At 38.8% G+C, this 18,554-nt stretch overlaps 1 protein-coding gene and 1 long non-coding RNA gene across 2 annotated transcripts; both read left to right on the forward strand.

Moving 5' to 3' along the window:
* Positions 1 to 2,460: 2,460 nt before the first annotated feature.
* LOC309688533 lies at positions 2,461 to 5,379 on the forward strand. Its single transcript, XR_014271111.1, has 4 exons — positions 2,461 to 2,751; positions 2,921 to 3,058; positions 3,255 to 3,350; positions 4,362 to 5,379. It is a non-coding gene; the product is annotated as an uncharacterized lncRNA (long non-coding RNA).
* Positions 5,380 to 7,244: 1,865 nt separating this feature from the next.
* Positions 7,245 to 9,274, forward strand: LOC309689815 (uncharacterized protein; the record flags this gene model as incomplete). The annotated part of the gene is made up of 4 exons (XM_082506478.1): positions 7,245 to 7,309; positions 7,537 to 7,869; positions 8,595 to 8,623; positions 9,140 to 9,274. The coding sequence occupies exons 1-4, from the start codon at positions 7,249 to 7,251 to the stop codon at positions 9,272 to 9,274; spliced, it is 558 nt and encodes a 185-aa protein (XP_082362604.1). The 5' UTR covers positions 7,245 to 7,248.
* Positions 9,275 to 18,554: the final 9,280 nt, after the last annotated feature.

The following is an 18,554-nucleotide window of genomic DNA, read 5'->3' on the forward strand; positions in this document are numbered from 1 at the left end:
CAAGAGGAGAGAAAAGGAGTGATGTCACTATGAGGAAGTGAGCAGGAAGTTGATGCTGTGTTCATCTCTGAGAGCAAGAACAGAGACTGAGAGAGACAGAGAAGCACGATGGCTGCATTCACATGGATTCAAATGTCTTCATTACTGATGCTGATGCTTCAGTTTAAAGGTAAGTGTACATAGAAACACATTCAATTAATAAACTGCATTATTATCACAAGTGTTATTTATTCTTCCTTTAACTGAGACAGTCATGATTAACTTTTTGACTTTAGCTGATTCTTGGAAACTAAAGTTGAAACTTGTGTTGTATTTAAAATAAACTTCACGTTATAAACATAACACTCATATTCATAACATATTTGATGTTTCACATTTCTCTCTCTCTCTTTTTCTCAACACCTGGACAAAATCAAACTGTCACAGCTGGACGTGGACATGATGTTACTGTGCCTTGTAAAAATGTGATACAAGGTCAGCATAACTGTATCACTACTACCTGGATCTTCAGTGATTCAAGCACCACAGTATCACTCTTTGAGTTTGGGCAGATTAAAGAAGCCAAACCTGAATCAGACAGACTGAGTCTTTCTGCAAACTGTTCTCTGGTTATAAAGAAGGTCACAGATCAGGATGTTGGTCGTTTTACCTGCAGACAGTACAAAACAGCAACAGGATCACAAGAAGGTCCAGACTTTATGATTGATCTGTCTGTTATTAACAGTGAGTATTTACATCTTAATGTTTTCAGCTCAAACTGTCCTGTTAGAACAACAAACTGAAACACCACAATAATTATGATCACAGTGATGAAGTTCATTTTTCTATTGTTGCTTTTCTCTTACAATATCTCCATCTTCACCAGTGTGTGTACATGAGAACAATGATAATGTCATGATCCTGGGTCCTTTTGACCCAGCGTTTTGTGTTTTCTCTTCGTGATTGTGGTTCTGTTAATTCTCTGGTTAGTGTTTACTCTGTTGGCCGACTAGAGCACACTGTAGGCATCAAGGGCGCTGCCTTGGATTGGTTTAAATCTTACCTCTCCAATCGGCTCTCTTCGGTTCACTTGGCCACCTCGTCTTCTTCCGCTGTACCTGTTTGCTGTGGTGTCCCCCAGGGATCTGTGTTAGGCCCTACCCTGTTCTCATTATATATGCTTCCTTTAAGTGCTATCTTTGAGAAATACCACATTGCTTTTCATTATTATGCCGATGACATCCAGATCTATTTTGAGTTAAATGATGATCTAGCTCTGTCCTTGAGTAGCTTTCGAGAGTGCATGTGTGAGGTCAAGCAATGGCTTCTGGCAAATACTCTTATCCTTAATGATAAGAAAACTGAAATTGTGATCTTTGGTAGTGAAGCTCTCCGTGCCAAACTTCGTGATGCCTTTGGTTTTCTCACTAGCTCTTTCTCTGACACTGTTAGGAATCTGGGTGTGCTACTTGATAGCTCATTTAAACTTGATAAACACGTGTCTGCTGTCGTCAGATCCAGTTTTTACCAACTTCGCCTTATTTCTAAGGCCAAACACTATATCCCGCACAATGACCTGGAAAAGCTCATCCATGCCTTTGTAACGTCAAGGCTAGATTATTGTAATTCACTTTATTTTGGTCTCCACTCTACCCTTCTACATAGATTACAGACAGTCCAGAATGCCGCTGCACGCATTCTAACTAAAACTAAGAAGTTTGCTCACATCACTCCCGTCCTTGCTGATCTGCACTGGTTGCCTGTGAAATTTCGTATTCAATTTAAAATTCTGTTGCTTACTTTTAAAATTACTAATAACACAGGACCAAGCTATCTTAAGGAACTCTTAAACTCATATGCTCCTGCGAGGGCTTTAAGATCATCCTCACAGTTATTGTTGGTTCAGCCCAGATCTCGTTTGAAGTCTAGAGGTGATCGAGCGTTTGCTCTAGCTGCACCTGAGCTGTGGAACAATCTCCCGATTGGCATCCGGGCGTCTGATTCTATTCAATCTTTTAAATCACGGCTTAAAACTTACCTGTTTGAACTTGCTTTTTCTACCAGTTAAATCCTGGCCTTGTTTGCAGTGAGTTATTCTATTAATTTTTCTGTTTGTCTTGCGTTGTCTATGTTCTCTATCACTGTGTTTGATGGTACAGCTTTACTTTGCTATAGCTATGTGCTATAGTTTACTCTTATTAGTGGTTTTTACCTGTGAACATAATTCCACACTTATATGACTCTGATGTTATAATGTTAATTGTTTTATTCTTTTATTCTTTTATGTAAAGCACTTTGGCATGCCCTTGGCTTTTAAATGTGCTCTATAAATAAAGATTGTTGTTGTTGTTGTTGTTCTGTTCTGCCCGTGTGTTACTGTATCTAGTCCGTGTTTCTTAGTTTGTGTCTTTTCTTGTGTGAGTTCCTGTTTTATTGTGAAGGTCTGTGTCTTATGTGAGTGTTTTCAGTTTGCCTCCCTAGTCTCGTCATGTTAATCACTCCCAGCTGTGTTCCCACCTGTATGTAATCTCCCTGTGTTCTCTGAGTGTATTTAAGTTGTGTCTTCTGTCATAGTAATTGCTGATTCGTCTGTGTTATTTCCCTTCCACCCTTCTGTGTTGATTCTCTGGTCATTCTCCCTGCAAGTCACGTTCGTATTCTGCAGCCTGCAGTTTGGATCCATTATTATTCACACGGCTTGCCCCGGCAAACCGTGACAGATAAAGCATCTTGAACAGCTCTGTGTTGACATATGAACACTGTAGACTCACAGTTGAGTGTCTGTATGAAGATAAAGAGAACATATCCTCAGACATCATCAAAAATGAGACTTGTTAGACTGTTAAACATCTCACCACTGTTTCCTCTCTGTTGTTGTTCACTTACTTTCAAGTCTCTTCTTACTGTCAGTGTCTTTAATGTTGTTATTGTTTTTCTTTAGGTGAAGATGTGAAAACGACAAAATCAGCAAAATCACCAATTAAATTAACATCAACAATAACAAACATGTGGACAAGAAAAGATGAAATAAAACCATCAGAGGGGACACTGACAGCACCATCAAATAGTCAATCAGGAGGTAGAGACTGAATCTCTCTTCTTTTAAAGTGTGGGTGTCAGAGTGAGACTTGGCTCTATGTATTGAGAAATTCATGTTCATGTTTATCATGTTTTAATAATCTCTCCAGTTCCCTCAGGGTTTATCATCATTTCTGTGGGTTTAGCGGTGCTCTTAATAACTGTTGTGGTGATCAAAATTGTTTCTGTCTTTTCAGATTTTCTGTGTTTGTTGAGATGCATCATCGTGTCTGTGGGTTTAGCAGCTCTCTTAATATCTGCTGTTACAGTCAACATGTGGATAAAATGTAACGGTGAGAAAATTCACAGATGAGACTTTTACACAAAAAGCTTTGAGTTTAACTGTTTACTGTACTCTTGTTTTAATTATTTTGTCTTTTCAGTAAGCAAAACACAGTTGGAGAAAACCACTGTGAGTTTGAACACTCAATAGTCCTCTCTAACTTTATAGAGCAAAATATCTTTGTGGTATCTGTTCCTGTTTGACACGGTTGATATACAAAGATAGAAAATAATGAAAGATAAGAATATACTGTGCTGACCATGTTCAACTGAAACTTAACTGTAATCATAAGGAATCTAAAAAAAATCACGAGAGTGAAAACATCAGACAAATGAGCAAAATAATATCACAAAGTATGAATATCTGTCACGGTCCTGTGGGGGGGACCCAGTGTTTTGTGTTTTGAATCATTAATAGTCTTTGTTTTCATTATTATTTCCAATTTTTAGTCTCTTGGTTTCTGCGCTCTTCCTGTGATCCATGTGTCCTTTGTGTCCCCTGTCAGTCGTGTCTCCTTGTTTCAGTGTAAAGTCTGTGTCTTCTTGTTTGACTTTGACAGTCTTGTGTGCCGTCTTAGTTTATTCCGTTTTCCTTCTTCCGGGTCTCGTTGCGTGTGGTTTCTCCAGCTGTGTTTTCCTCCTGTGTCTCATTCCTTCGTTACCTTTGTGTTCTTCTGTTTGTTGCTGGGTCGTCTGTGTTTCTCCTTCTGCTATTTCTGTTTTCATTGGCCCTCGTCTCAGATTTTCATGTTTCATATTCAGGCTTTATTCTCAGGTTTAGATTCTTTATATTTATTTCTAGTTTTTCCCAGTTCAGGTTTTAGTTAGTTTTTCACAGTCTCTGATCGCCTTTTGTTTTGGTGTTTTTTGCAGCCCACAATAAAGGCTCGCTTTTTGTTAAACATTCTCCTGCATCTCTGTGTCTGCATTTGGGTCCACGTTCTCTCCTCTTCAGGCCATCTGCCTCATCAGACGTGACAATATCAGAGAGAATCTAAAGTGTGTTGTGTTGTTTTCCACAGGAGCATAATGATGAGGGTGAAGATGGAGTGAACTATGAAAATATTGGAGACTCTTCTGCTTCTGTCAGACTCCACTGATCAACAACTCAAACATCATCTCATCACATAAATTAGCCCATTGCTGTTGAAAACACTGTGTGTCTGTGTGTGTGACTGGGTCTTTGTCTGAGACTTGCTGAGCCTTGACCACTGTGGGACATGGTTATAGAAGGTGAGGGTTGCTCCTCCCTTCCACTCCCTTCTGGTCATTGCCCATGAGAACAGTCCTGAGCTCATGCTTGGATGGTTCTGGCTCTTAAACGTTCACCATGGGAGCTCTTTCTGGGCCTCCCTTGTCATTCATTTCTCCTTCTACTTGTGTCAGCACACGGTTGTCATCTGGACGTGTGGGCTTGGGTCTGCAGTAGTCTTGGGGTGGAGGGCCCAACTAAACTGTGTGTTTCTCTTTCATATAAACACAGACATGCAAGATTGTGCATTTTTCTGAGGTGCTGTTTGTTTTTTGTATGTTTTTCTTACAGGTGCAACAGGTGGTGATCTGCTGAGTTGAGCTATGTGTGCTGTGTCCTTTTGGTTTTGTCTTCTCTCAATTTTTCTCTGTTTTTCTTTTTTCCCTTTCTCCTCTCTACCCATTCTTACCTCTCCCTACCTGTCAGCTCTGGTATTGATCAATTACACATAAGTTAATGTGAATAACAATGAAAATGAATAAATCAAGTAGAATAAAAAGAAAGACTAAGATAAGAAACCTATACAAAATTCATATAGCTCCTGGCAAGCAAATGTGTTGGTACAACAGAGCATTCAGATCATGTTTCTGATTGTGAATGCTGTTGGACAAGACAGGTTTAAATAAAGGAAACAAAAATTACATTTTGATTTTATCTCATATTTAGCTAAAAACTTTTTCATGTACATTTAGATTGATCTAACAAGTAAAATACCGTACAACAATTATTTATCCTTTATTTAATTATGATAAACTGAATCTTTTGTTTGTTTAAATTTGCTGTTGATGATTTTTATTAAAGGTTACCCACTGAGTTAAAATTGACAGCTTATTCATTGCTGTTTAAATTTTGTGTTATTTGATTGTTAGTCTTCATACTTTATTTTTATTCCTGAGGTTAATTTTAATGGGATTTAATAACAGTAACAGATCTAATGATCCAAATTAAAACTTTTTGCTTTTTTGCTGCACGATAATAAGAATAAATGTAAATATGTTTGTGGACAACTTTGTGTGTTTTTAAACTCTCTCCATCTCACACCTCACACACACCTGATCCCTCCACCACAGACCACAGTTGTTAGGTTTGTAGCATAAACCTATTCGCTGGAACGTTAAGACAATATAATTACACTGCAAGCAAGACGCAAGTAGGCAAACTTCTTCATGGTACTCGTGCACGGGAGAGAACCAGACAAACGCCGTTCCTTCGCTTGACCCCAGTAGCTCTCGTCCGTCCTCCCATACACTGTCCTTTTATTGAGGTTACATGAATATGCATAGGTTCATTAACATACCGACGTCTACATACAAACAAAGAGTACCTTGCCTGTGTGTGTGTGTGTGTGTGTGTGTGTGTTGCTGATCAAAGGGTCAAACATCCTTGGTCAGGAAGAGGGTAGACTAGACCCCCCCCGGTGAGGAAGTCCAGCAGTTCATCTAAACAGAAAAGCACTTAGACTAGAACAGACGTAGCTACGTTAATCCTACCATAAAACAATTAAAACAAGATGCGACCTCTTCCCGTGCTCCCAGGATGTAGGTGTGCATTCTAGTGTGGAATGCACACCAAGCCTCTGTAGCCTGTTAAAGATCACACAACTTATCACTACACAATTGATTATACACCTCTAAGCATCTATGGTTAAATATTTCTAAGCATAAATGACAATCAACAATACAAACTCTAACAACAGTACAATCTACCGTCTGTTATTGTCTCCAGTTTGACTTCCTCTTCTTCCATATTCAGTATTAAACTTTTACTCTGCTGGTTCGAACAGCTCTGTTTGTACTGAACTTGTATTATAACATTTCCAAACATGTGCAAACATCTGCTTTCATTGTTAATATTATTCTTCTGAATTATACTTACACAACATTAAAAAAATAATATGGACCTGCTGTGTGTAGAAACTGCTGTGAATCCTAAAGACAGTTTAGTGTCACGTTCATCGATGTGTTAACCATTTATCTGTCAGAGGTTCATCTGGTCATCATGAAACCTCCAGAGCTCTGCTGCTGTTGTACCCACATTCTCACCAAACACTTCCCCTTCACTTCTCAGAATGAATGACTTCAGAGGTTCAAAGAGGAACAAACAGGTCTCAGACCACTAACACATCTGATCTGTGTTCTTATCAAGCTGCTAACAGCGCTCACTGTGGCAGTGTTAGCATGTTTCATTGCAATCATTAAGACTCAGATTCTAGTGTGTAAATAATTTGAGTCTTCACCCTATTTCATGTGTGCAGACAAACATCATCATAAACCTATTTTCTAATAAGAAACACAATGTACAGAAGAGCTGCGTTAATGTAAACACTCACCTCATCTAACAGTCTTCACACATTTAACTTCCTGTGTTCTTTTAATGATCAAGACAGTTTAAACTGTTGAACAGTCCTTTAAAGGAAAAACAGGGGAGTTTGCAAAAGAGATTAAAAACAAAAGTTATTAAATGTTAAAAAGGATTCAGCAAATTTGATATCTACATTAAGACAGAGAGACAGATACAGATGAGTTCAGATCTGTATCATACAGATTCAGTAAGAGGAGAGTAAAGGAGTGATGTCACTATGAGGAAGTGAGCAGGAAGTTGACGCTGTGTTCATCTCTGAGAGCAAGAACAGAGACTGAGAGAGACAGAGAAGCACGATGGCTGCATTCACATGGATTCAAATGTCTTCATTACTGATGGTGATGCTTCAGTTTAAAGGTAAGTGTACATAGAAACACATTCAATTAACAAACTGCATTATTATCACAAGTGTTATTTATTCTTCCTTTAACAGTCATGATTAACTTTTTGACTTGAGCTGATTCTTGGAAACTAAAGTTGAAACTTGTGTTGTATTTAAAATAAACTTCACGTTATAAACATAACACTCATATTCATAACATATTTGATGTTTCACATCTCTCTCTCTCTCTTTTTCTCAACAGGAACAACTGAGCAAAATCAAACTGTCACTGCTGGACGTGGACATGATGTTACTCTGCCTTGTAAAAATGTGATACAAGGTCAGCATAACTGTAACAGTACTACCTGGATCTTCAGTAACTCAACTAAAACACCAGCAGTAACAGTCTTTGAACTTGGGCAGATTAAAGAAGCCAAACCTGAATCAGACAGACTGAGTGTTTCTGCAAACTGTTCTCTGGTTATAAAGAAGGTCACAGATCAGGATGTTGGTCGTTTTACCTGCAGACAGTTCAAAACAGCAACAGGATCACAAGAAGGTCCAGACTTTGAGATTGATCTGTCTTTTATTAACAGTGAGTATTTACATCTTAATGTTTTCAGCTCAAACTGTCCTGTTAGAACAACAAACTGAAACACCACAATAATTATGATCACAGTGATGAAGTTCATTTTTCTATTGTTGCTTTTCTCTTACAATATCTCCATCTTCACCAGTGTGTGTACATGAGAACAATGATAAAGCATCTTGAACAGCTCTGTGTTGACATATGAACACTGTAGACTCACAGTTGAGTGTCTGTATGAAGATAAAGAGAACATATCCTCAGACATGAGGCATCATCAAAAATGAGACTTGTTAGACTGTTAAACATCTCACCACTGTTTCCTCTCTGTTGTTGTTCACTTACTTTCAAGTCTTTTCTTACTGTCAGTGTCAAAAACATCATCGACAACAAAATCCACAACATCAACAATTAAAGTAGCCATGAAAATAACAAACATATGGACAACAAGAGAGGAAGTAAAGACATCAGGAGGTAGAAACTGAATCCCTCTTTTTGGTTGTCAGGTTCTTAGACAACAAGTTTACTATGTGTGGAAAAATTCAATGTTTAACATGTTTAATAATCTCTCCAGTTTGGTCAGAGTTTATCATCATTCCTGTGGGTTTAGTAACACTGTTAATCATTGTTGTGGTGATCATCAGATGGAAGAAAATTAAAGGTGAAAACATTCACAGATTAAAGTTTATGATAAGTTGACTCATAAGTAAACTCATCTTTTTTTCTCTTTTCAGAAACTAAAACACAATGTGGCAACAACACGGTGAGTTCAAATTCAGCCATGTCATCTATATCATCATCTATTAACTCTATAGTTTCATACCAGACTGAGCCTATAATTGGAGATTAAATATTGGTATTTCAGGAGTGGGACCATGCCTCCCAACATGCTCCTTCTGGTTCTCATGTATATATATGGGTTCCCCCAGTTCTACAGGCTGCTCGTTCTCATTTACGTGCCCCACCGTCCCTCCCCTTTTCAATTCTTTAACTTCTTTACTTCTGTTTCGTACATTGGGATCTGCCAGCCCTGGCAGCCACCGCCAGTCCCCTTTGAGGCCTTCCCCAAACCACTAAAACGCTGTCAAACCTAAAATGAGGGCGTGGGCCCAGCTAGTGAAATGATTTTCAACGATAAGTTCAGTGACATAAAGGTTCAAAGGTTCAAAGGAAGAAACAAGGACTGAGAAATACATTGAATTCATTGATTAAATATTCTTTAGATTAAATTTGTTGTTTACACTGAGCCGATTTTAAAAATAAAACTGTATTTTTTCAGGGACTGAGCTTAAACCCTGCAGATACTCAGTCTGGTCCAGGATCCAGTCAGGACATGGTGAGATCACACACTACTCCCAGTACAAAGTTAGTTTCAACAGAGAAGAGCAGAAACTGTGATGTGATGAGGACCTGATGCTGAACTTAAACAGATGTGAAACAGACTCATTATAAATCCACATATTACTGAGCAGTCATTGTGTTGTATTCACTGTGCAGGCTGATGCTGATGATGGTGTTTCCTACGTCTCCATCAGTTTCACCAAGAAGTCCAAGAATAAATCCAGGGTAAGAATTTGATATTCATACAGATGGTGTTAGTAATAACTTCACCATTTTCAAAGCTCCTGTCAGGTTATGTCTTTAAGACATTTTTGTATTATTTTCTTAAAGTCCCGTGGTGATCATGATGATGATGATGGTGACACTGTGACCTACAGCACTGTGAAAGCTTCCTCTTCACCTGCTGGAATTTCCCCTGATCCCAACAACCTCTACTCCACCATCAATTACCCAAAGAAATAGGATGTTACTCACGCTAAGTTTTTTAACTAGATAGATAGATAGATAGATAGATAGATAGATAGATAGATAGATAGATAGATAGATAGATAGATAGATAGATAGATAGATAGATAGATAGATAGATAGATAGATTAGTCAAACATCAAGTTATGTGATTATGTTTACTTGAGAATACAAAGACTGCAGGATTACTTTTTCATACCACTGCATGTGCTCATAGATTCAGTGGATTACTTTGAACAAGGTGAACATTATTACGATGAATATTATTACATTAAAATTCACCTTAAGGTTTCTTAAATCGATTTAGGTCATTTACAAAACCGTTTTTAAGTAGAATATAAAAACAAGTAAACAAAAAACTAAACCAACACAAAACACAAAGTTACAAATAGTGTACTAGTGAAAATAACATGTCTGATTGCACATGCCTAGTTTGTGTTAACCAGAATCCTTAAATAGTAGTTAGTATTTCAGGGCTCTGGTGATGTGTCTTACTATGCCGTGCTGACCTGCTTTCCACCTTCATGGTACAGTAAGAAGAATCTGAGCTTTTTAATGCATGCTAAACTTTTTGCTATAAATACACCAACACTGCAGCAGTGCTTTCAATGATATCCTGTGATTATTGGAGTCAATATAGTGAAATAAATGTATGGGTTAAAGTACACTTTGGTCTATGCACAGACAAAGTATGTGATGGAACAGCATGGTTAGCAGGTGACAGCAAATATTCAGACTCACATATGACAGTGTTAGATAAATGAAAATATTCTGCATGTTCATATAAATACATTAATGAAACACTGCACTAAGATTAACATTAAAAACTATCACAGTAGCGATCTCCCTACAACTGTTTAATTCTGGAGCAATTTGCACTAAAAACAGAACTGTGTAAATGTTAGACTTTTCATTAGGCTGACATTTAGTAGTAAGCAGTAAGTGTGAAGTATAAGTAAACTGTTTTCTTTTCTGATTTTTAATTTATGATTAATCGCTGATTGTACACCAAACTTTATGGTTCTTTTCTTAAATTCTTAAGGACAGTAAATTCAAGAAAAAATAACAGCAAACAGACATTTGTCACCAGCTGTCTTCATGAGAAGTTCACAGAAAGAAGAAGTGCATGATATGCATGTGGTCAGCATTAGAGGGTTAAACCTGCACAGCTCTGCATATCCTCACCAAACCACTTCCCCTTCACAAAAAATACATACAAAAAAAGAGACAGGAAAGAAAAGGTTCAATGGGACCACCCATACATTTAATGGGTTTTGTTGGTTGTTTTTGTGCAGTACTCTTTCCTGGCATCGTTGTATTATACTCAATTGTATTTAGCATTTGTATTCTATTTTATTCTATTGTATGTAGTATTTTATTTTATTTTATTTTATTCTACTATGTACAGTTCTGCACAGTATCTTATTGATATCTTATTCCAGTGGGTTCTTTTTCTTCTAATTTTTCTATGTAACTTTGCACTGTCCACTGCTGTAACAAAATAAATTTCCCACGCGTGGGACTAATAAAGGTTATCTTATCTTTTTCCTAAATGCTAGCACTGGTGACATGTGCTGCACATACCCTATTTTATCTTTTATGATGGAAAATATCTGCTCTATCTTAGTTATTGAGCTGGGAGAGGACATCAGTGACAGTAACTGATGTTTTATTACATAGTATGTTTTTTTTATTTTATTTTTTGCGGCCTGTCTGAGACCTCAGAGCACAGTATCAGCAAGCATTTAGTGTTCTCTCCAGTTATCCTTCCTGTTCTTTCATCTTCAATTTTAAATATTTAATTAATGGTTTGAACAGTTTTGTTTGTACTAACCCTTTTCTAAATAATGCATGAATGGCTCTCCTTACATTTCAGCTGTTATATGATTGGAAATTATACTCAGACAGCATTAAAAACAAGATAAAATGATCTAATATATGTCGAAATGTGTGAAACCTCAACATAGTATATTCTCACGCTCATCAGTGTCTTAACCATCTGTCAGAGGTTCATCTGGTCATCATGAAACCTCCAGAGCTCTGCTGCTGCTGTACCCACATTCTCACCAAAGCACTTCTGCTTCACTTCTCAGAAAACAACATCAACAAAAAATAAAAGACTTTAGAGTTCAACGAGGAACCAACAGGTCTCAAGCTACTAACACATCTCATTTAGTGCTCTTATCAGCAGTCACTGCTGCAGTATTACTGTTTCATTGTGAACAGTTAAATCAAATTCTGAGATTGAATCTTGATCTCTTTTTATGTGTGCAGGAAAACATCATCATGAACCTGTTTTCTAATAATAAACCAAACATACAGGAGACTTGGATTTATGCAACGACTTATCTCACTAACAGTCTTCACACGTTTAACTTCCTCTATTCTATTGTTGGGGGATTCCAGCTTCATCTCCACAACATTACTGGCCTTGCTGGTCAGTTTATTGAGTCTGTTGGCATCTGTGACCCGTCACCTGATGCCCCAGCGTGCAACAGCATAGAGGATGGCACTGAGCATTGTCCGACAAATGTTGTAGGACCTCAGCTGCCTCAGAAAATAGAGACGACTCTGGCCCTTCCTGTAAAGTGCAATGGTGTTTTAAACCTAGTCCAGTTTATTGTCTATGTGTACTCCAAGGTATTTATAGTCCTCCACAATGTCCACATCGACCCCCTGGATTGAAACAGGGGTCAAGGGTTACCTAGTCTTCCTAAAATCCATGATCAGTTCCTTGGTCTTTGCCACGTTAAGCTGCAGATGATTCTGCTCACACCACGTGACAAAGGAATCGACCACAGCCCGGTACTCTGTCTCATCATCCTTGCTGATGCATCCAACAACCACAGAGTCATCAGAAAACTTCTGAAGATGGCAGGTCTCTGTGCAGTGGCTGAAGTCTGTGGTGTAGAGGGTGAAGAGGAAGGGGTAGAGTACAGTCCCTTGTGGTGCCCCTGTGTTGCTGATGACCTTGTCAGACACACAATGTGGGAGACGCACATATTGTGGTCTTCCTGTCAGGTAATCAACAATCCAGAGGCATCTATCTGCATCGCTGTTAGCTTATCATCCAGGAGGGTTGGCCTGATGGTGTTGAATCCACTGGAAAAGTCAAAAAACGTGACCCTCACAGTGCTCGCCGGCTGGTCCAGATGGGTGTAGACACAATTGAGCAAGTAGTTGATGGCGTCCTCAGATCCAAGGCGGGGCTGATAAGCAAACTGAAGGGGATCCTGATGTGGCCTGACTATGGGTCGGAGCTGGTCCAGGATGAGTCTTTCCAGAGTCTTTCGTCTCTGAGACTGTGTCATTTGTGAACGTGAGAGCAAGAACAGAGACAGAGACAGAGACAGGCAGTGAGGATGTGCTTTTAACTTTTTGACTTTAGGTGATTCTTGGAAACTAAAGTTGAAATTTAAATGTGTTGTATTCAAAATAAACTTCACATTATAAACATAACACTCATATTCATAACATTTGATGCTTCACATTTCTCTTTTTTTCTCAACTGAGGAACATCCAACTGTTCTTGAATCTTCAGTGATACAGTCAGCTCAGTAGCACTCTTTGAACGTGGGCAGATTAAAGAAGTTAAACCTGAATCTAACAGACTGAGTCTTTCTGCAGACTGTTCTCTGGTTATAAAGAAGGTCACAGATCAGGACGTTGGTTGTATTCACAGATTAAAGTGGATCATAAATAGAAATAGAAATTATGATGCTGTCCCAGCATGGTATCCACCCATGGGCAGGGCCTACAGCCTCCCTCACCTGGAGCTGATTCAGGCAACTAGGTTGGAGATTTAAGCTGCTCGCTGACACTGCTTCCTCGCCAGTTTGTCAACTACCCTATGTTGGTAACCAGGCCTCACACTTCATGCCAGTAAGTCTCAAGTGCTTTGCTTACTTGTGATCTTGTGTTCTAGTTGCCCCCGGGTATTCCACAACGCTGAACAACTCATCCTGGAAATCTGGTTCACCTGCCTGCCCTCCTGCCCTTACACTACCACGGAACCTTCCCCGCTCAGGACAGCCGACACACACCACCAAACCCACCCGGACCGCACCCCCTCTCCTTCAACACTTACATCAGCCACCTGCACATTAAGACGAAGATTTTCATAGTTCCCACCCTCTCCAGAACTCCTCATTGGCTAAGATTTTAACACTGCTCTCCTCTCTTCCATCTCGTACCTAATCACCAGCCCAGCTCCCGTTGCTTTCTTGGACCTGCCACGTTGCTTTATTCCCCTCTCCTAGCCAAGACCCCACACCCCATTTGTCAAGCCTTAAGCCATTGTAAATATCATCCTTGTGCTAGTTAATAAAATTTTTAAAACCTTTCCTCAGCCTCCGCTTTGAGTTCTCTGCACATGGGTTTGGTTTTGGTACTCGGCCTCCGGGCCTTTTTGTGACAATATACCTGTATGTGCACTGTAGATATGATCTTGAATGATAGTTTACAGTAATTTATTATGTGTCTTGTTTGATGCCCGTATTCATTATTATGAACAAAATGTTGAGTATTTTGGACTTTAGTAGTTGTTATAGTTTAGTCTCAGTTTTACTGTTGAATTTGTTCCCTTAGAGTTTCCTGTCATAGCTTTTTGTGCCAATTTTCTTATGCGAAGTTCATTCATGTGTCTGTTCCCACCTTTAGTTATGGTTCTCACTTCACTGTTTTATTGTCTTTGTGTTTAGTTTTACTAATCAAATTGTTTTTGATTATTTTCACCTACATCTCATCATCCAACTGCATCCACTTCCTGTAATCATGGTACCCTCATTTATAAGCATATAAGTCTTTATAAGTCTTTCCTTCAGTCTTTGTCTCAGTGTCTCTTATCCTGCCTGGGATTACTCAGTTGGTTTTGAACTCTGTTTATTCGTTTCGTGAACTTTGTATTTTGGACATTTTATCAGTGGAAATAAAGGCTTTTTAATGAGTCAGTCAGTCTTTTGTGTTCATTTTAGTCTGGAAACATGAACATAATTACTTTCTCTTCAGGTAAATGCAAATTCAGTGACTGCTAAAAGTACTAAAGGGTGTGTGTGTGTGTGTGGGGGGGGGGGGGGGGGATATTTTGAGTACACCTGAAACAGCCACAGTTGGACTGAAACTTATTGGAGAGAAGCTGCTTCTAGTTTAGTTCAGTAAGTGTCATCTACAGATTTCTGTCCACTGATATGAGGTTTAGTAGATGTGTACTCATTTAATCTATTTAAAAGGTTTTTAAATCATTAATTTAAAAGAAACAGGAAATGACAGCATTGTTGTCAGGTGACATATTAAATGCACAAACCAACACATGACACTCCAATAAAATAGCACTTCACTACCTTAGGATTAATAGAAACTCATTCAAAACCATGACAGTAGTGATCTCCCCACAATGATGGTTTAATTGTGGAGATATTACTACTAAATATCAGAAACATGTATTTTGTTAGATCTTTGACTAGGCTGACCCCAGTACTGAACACCTTGTGTAGTAAAGTGTAGTATAACTAAACTGTTTTCTTTTCCGGGCGCATTAGGAGACTGAGCTATAACAAACTGTTATTGTTCTTTTTTCCTAGTTTTTGCTGGGATGGACAACAAGGGCAAATAAACATTTGTTACCATCTGCCTTCATGAGAATTACACACAAGGGTTCATTACTCAAAGATTTTCAACACAGTGCTCTTTGGCGCCATGTTGTGGACAAAAGCATGAAAAGCAGCTTGAATCTACAACTTGATATGAGCTGCTTGATAGTGACTGCAGAGCTGAGTTTACAGCTTCTGTTTAATATCATGTGACAGTTCTGTGTGATATTGGGCTACCACTGTGGTGCTTTGAACGTGTATTTTTTGTGGGGGGAGGAGGGGATAACAATGTTATGTCTGTTTGATTAATAAATTTTTGATGAACAAACTTTCTTTGTTTGAACACGAGCCATCGTGTGTTCTCCCTTTGTTTGACATCTTGACATTTGAAAACATAACTGACAAAACAATCTTTATAATAATAAAAAAACACTCTTATAGTAGTTTGGGAGTATGCTTGTGCTGTGAGGTCCATGTGACTGCGTGGGTATGTAGCCTCTCCTTAGCTCTGGATTTAACCACCTTCTCTCTGTCTCAGTTGACTCTTGCTAAGTTCTCCATGTCACCTGTCTCATTTCACTGTGTTCAATAAAGTTTTGTTAAAGTCATCATCTTTCTGTCCATTTAGTCTGCTTTTGGGTCTACTACTGAATGAAAAATGACCTCATAGTGCCGTATCACCCCATTAGATCTCTTTGCTGTCAGACTGCGGGCTGACGTGGTTCCAAGAGTATCTAGAATGGGAGGTCAGAATGGGAGAATGGGAGTGGTCATTGCTGCAATATTATCTTGTTTCCTTGCGAACATTAGGACTGAAATTCTGGTGTGTGAAGAATTTGTATCTTGACCTCTTTTCATGTGTCCCGAAAAAACCCAGCATGAACACTGTTTTCTAATAATAAGTCAACATGTAAACAATAGCTTCATTAATGCCACACTTACCTCATCTAACAGTCTTCACACATTTAACTTCCCCGTTTCTAGTGTTCATCACAAATTTTTCCATTGTTGTACAGTCCGTTTAAAGGGACGACAGGGGAGTCTGCAAAAAAGATTAAATATAAACGATAAAATTTAAAGATAATGTTCATCTTGTATGTAGACTGGGAGAGAGATGGAGCTAAGGATGGTTAAAAGCTATGAAGTGAAATAATGAATTCAGCAACACGAGACAAAAGGAGTGATGTCACTATGAGGAAGTGAGCAGGAAGTTGATGCTGTATTCATCTCTGAGATCAAGAACAGGGACTGGGAGAGACAGAGAAGCACGATGGCTGCATTCACATGGATTCAGATATCTTCATTACTGATACTGATGCTTCAGTTTAAAGGTAAGTGTACATAGAAACACATTCATTATTATCACAAGTGTTGCTTCCTTATTCTTCCTTTAACTCAGACAGTCTAGATGTACCTCCTGACTTTAGCTGACTCTTGGAAACTGAAGTTAAGCCTAAATAAGTTTTGTATTTAAAGAGCAAAGAGAGTTTTGGACATTTCAATAAGGAGAAATAACTTGAAATAACTGAACATGATTTATTTAGATAGATAAATTAATGTATTTGGCGATTAGACTCTGATAACCCATCATGGCAGAACTGAATCCCAGTGTTGATAGGATTTAGGACAGCAGCTGCTGTAGTCTAGATACTGGTGGTGGTGAAAATGAAGACTGAGGCTTGGATGAAGCTCTGACTCAGACATCTGTGAGGTGTGGATGGGGAAGAGGTGGGTTGAATGAATGAGAGTCTGAAAGGCAGAATGACAGAGAGCACAGATTTAAACAGAGTGGAGGCTGACTGGCTTGAAGAAGGTGGGCGAGGCGACGATCTGCCGAAAATAATTACATCAGTATTGAGAATGACAGAATGGAAAAGTGGTCATGATGTGAATTACAGACAAGCAGCTAAACACCCAGGAAAGCAGGCAGATGAATGATTACAGATGTTCCTCATTGAACTTATGTATAAGCTTCATCTGGTATTTGTAAACAGACAAGTGTGCTGTGCTGTTTTCCACAGGTTCATAATGATAAAGATGACAGTAAAGTGAACTATGAAACAGTGGAGACTCTTCTGCTTCTGTCAGACTTCACTGATCAACAACTTCAACATCGACTGATCACAGAAAATAATCCACTGATGTTTAAAAGATCTAAGTTTTGATTTATTTTCATATTTGGAAGACAAAACATCACATGCATTTTTTCAGATAATAAATTATCCCATATTTATTTATGATAAATATCACGAGCTCTACACATGGTTATTTTATCATTTAGCTCTGAGAGTAGGATTCGTACGATTTTTGGTTTTCTTTTTTTTCTTTTTTCTTGCCTGTCCCGTTTGGCTCTTTTGCCATCAGAATTATTGTCTAAAGGCAAAGAAAGATGCCCAACAGATTTACTTTACCAAATGGACCTACCCAGCCTTGCCGTAATGGTCTATTTGATTTTATTTTCACTTGTTAAATATGGGACAGACTTGACTGGGGAAAAGAAATGGGAGAAAGAAAGGGAAATAAAACAGTGGAGAAGAGGGACGGGGATATAGGGCAAAAAACAAAAAACAACAAAATAAGCAGACAAAAAATACATATATTACATTATTGTGCAGCACGTAATATCGACAGCACACAGTGTGCTTTGAGGTAGGAGCCAAAAAGGGTGTAGTTTGTGTGTGTGAGCTCCCGTGTGTACACCTGTGAGCATGGATGCGCTTGTATTTAAAAGGTTCCTTCCTGTAATGATCTGCTAGAGGGTGTGGGGAGCCACAGCCCCGTCCTCCAGGGCATGAAGCAGGTATGGAGGAGATCAAAACTCCAGACATCCAGAGTGCCAGAGTGACCGGCGGTGGGGGAGATAGGCCTCCATACCTTGGAGGGCCTGAGATGTCCCCAGAGAGGTGGCGTCTGATACCTGACCTGACATATAGACACAGACATACAGGCACACACAGATACAGACATCCATTCCCACCCTCATGCTCTCATATGCACTTTACTCAACACTCACCCAACGTGGAGACAGACATAAAGAGACACTGTATTTTTGAGATTTTTGGTTTTCTACTTTCCTTGCTGGTTATTACAGTTTTTCTCGATTGCCTAAACACTATAACCAGACCTCTAAACTAAAATTTCAAAACCGTAACGCTATTGTTCAAAAAGCTCACCCATTTCCCTGAACTATAAACACTATTCCCTGCTTTGACACATGACTCAAATTTGGTGAACTGTTACTGCAAAACTCTACACACAAATCCCTACATTTTACAGTGCTTACACCATGTAGTCATTTAG

Source organism: Aulonocara stuartgranti (assembly GCF_965226115.1).
Source record: "Aulonocara stuartgranti genome assembly, chromosome: 15".
In the NCBI taxonomy this organism is placed as follows: domain Eukaryota; kingdom Metazoa; phylum Chordata; class Actinopteri; order Cichliformes; family Cichlidae; genus Aulonocara; species Aulonocara stuartgranti.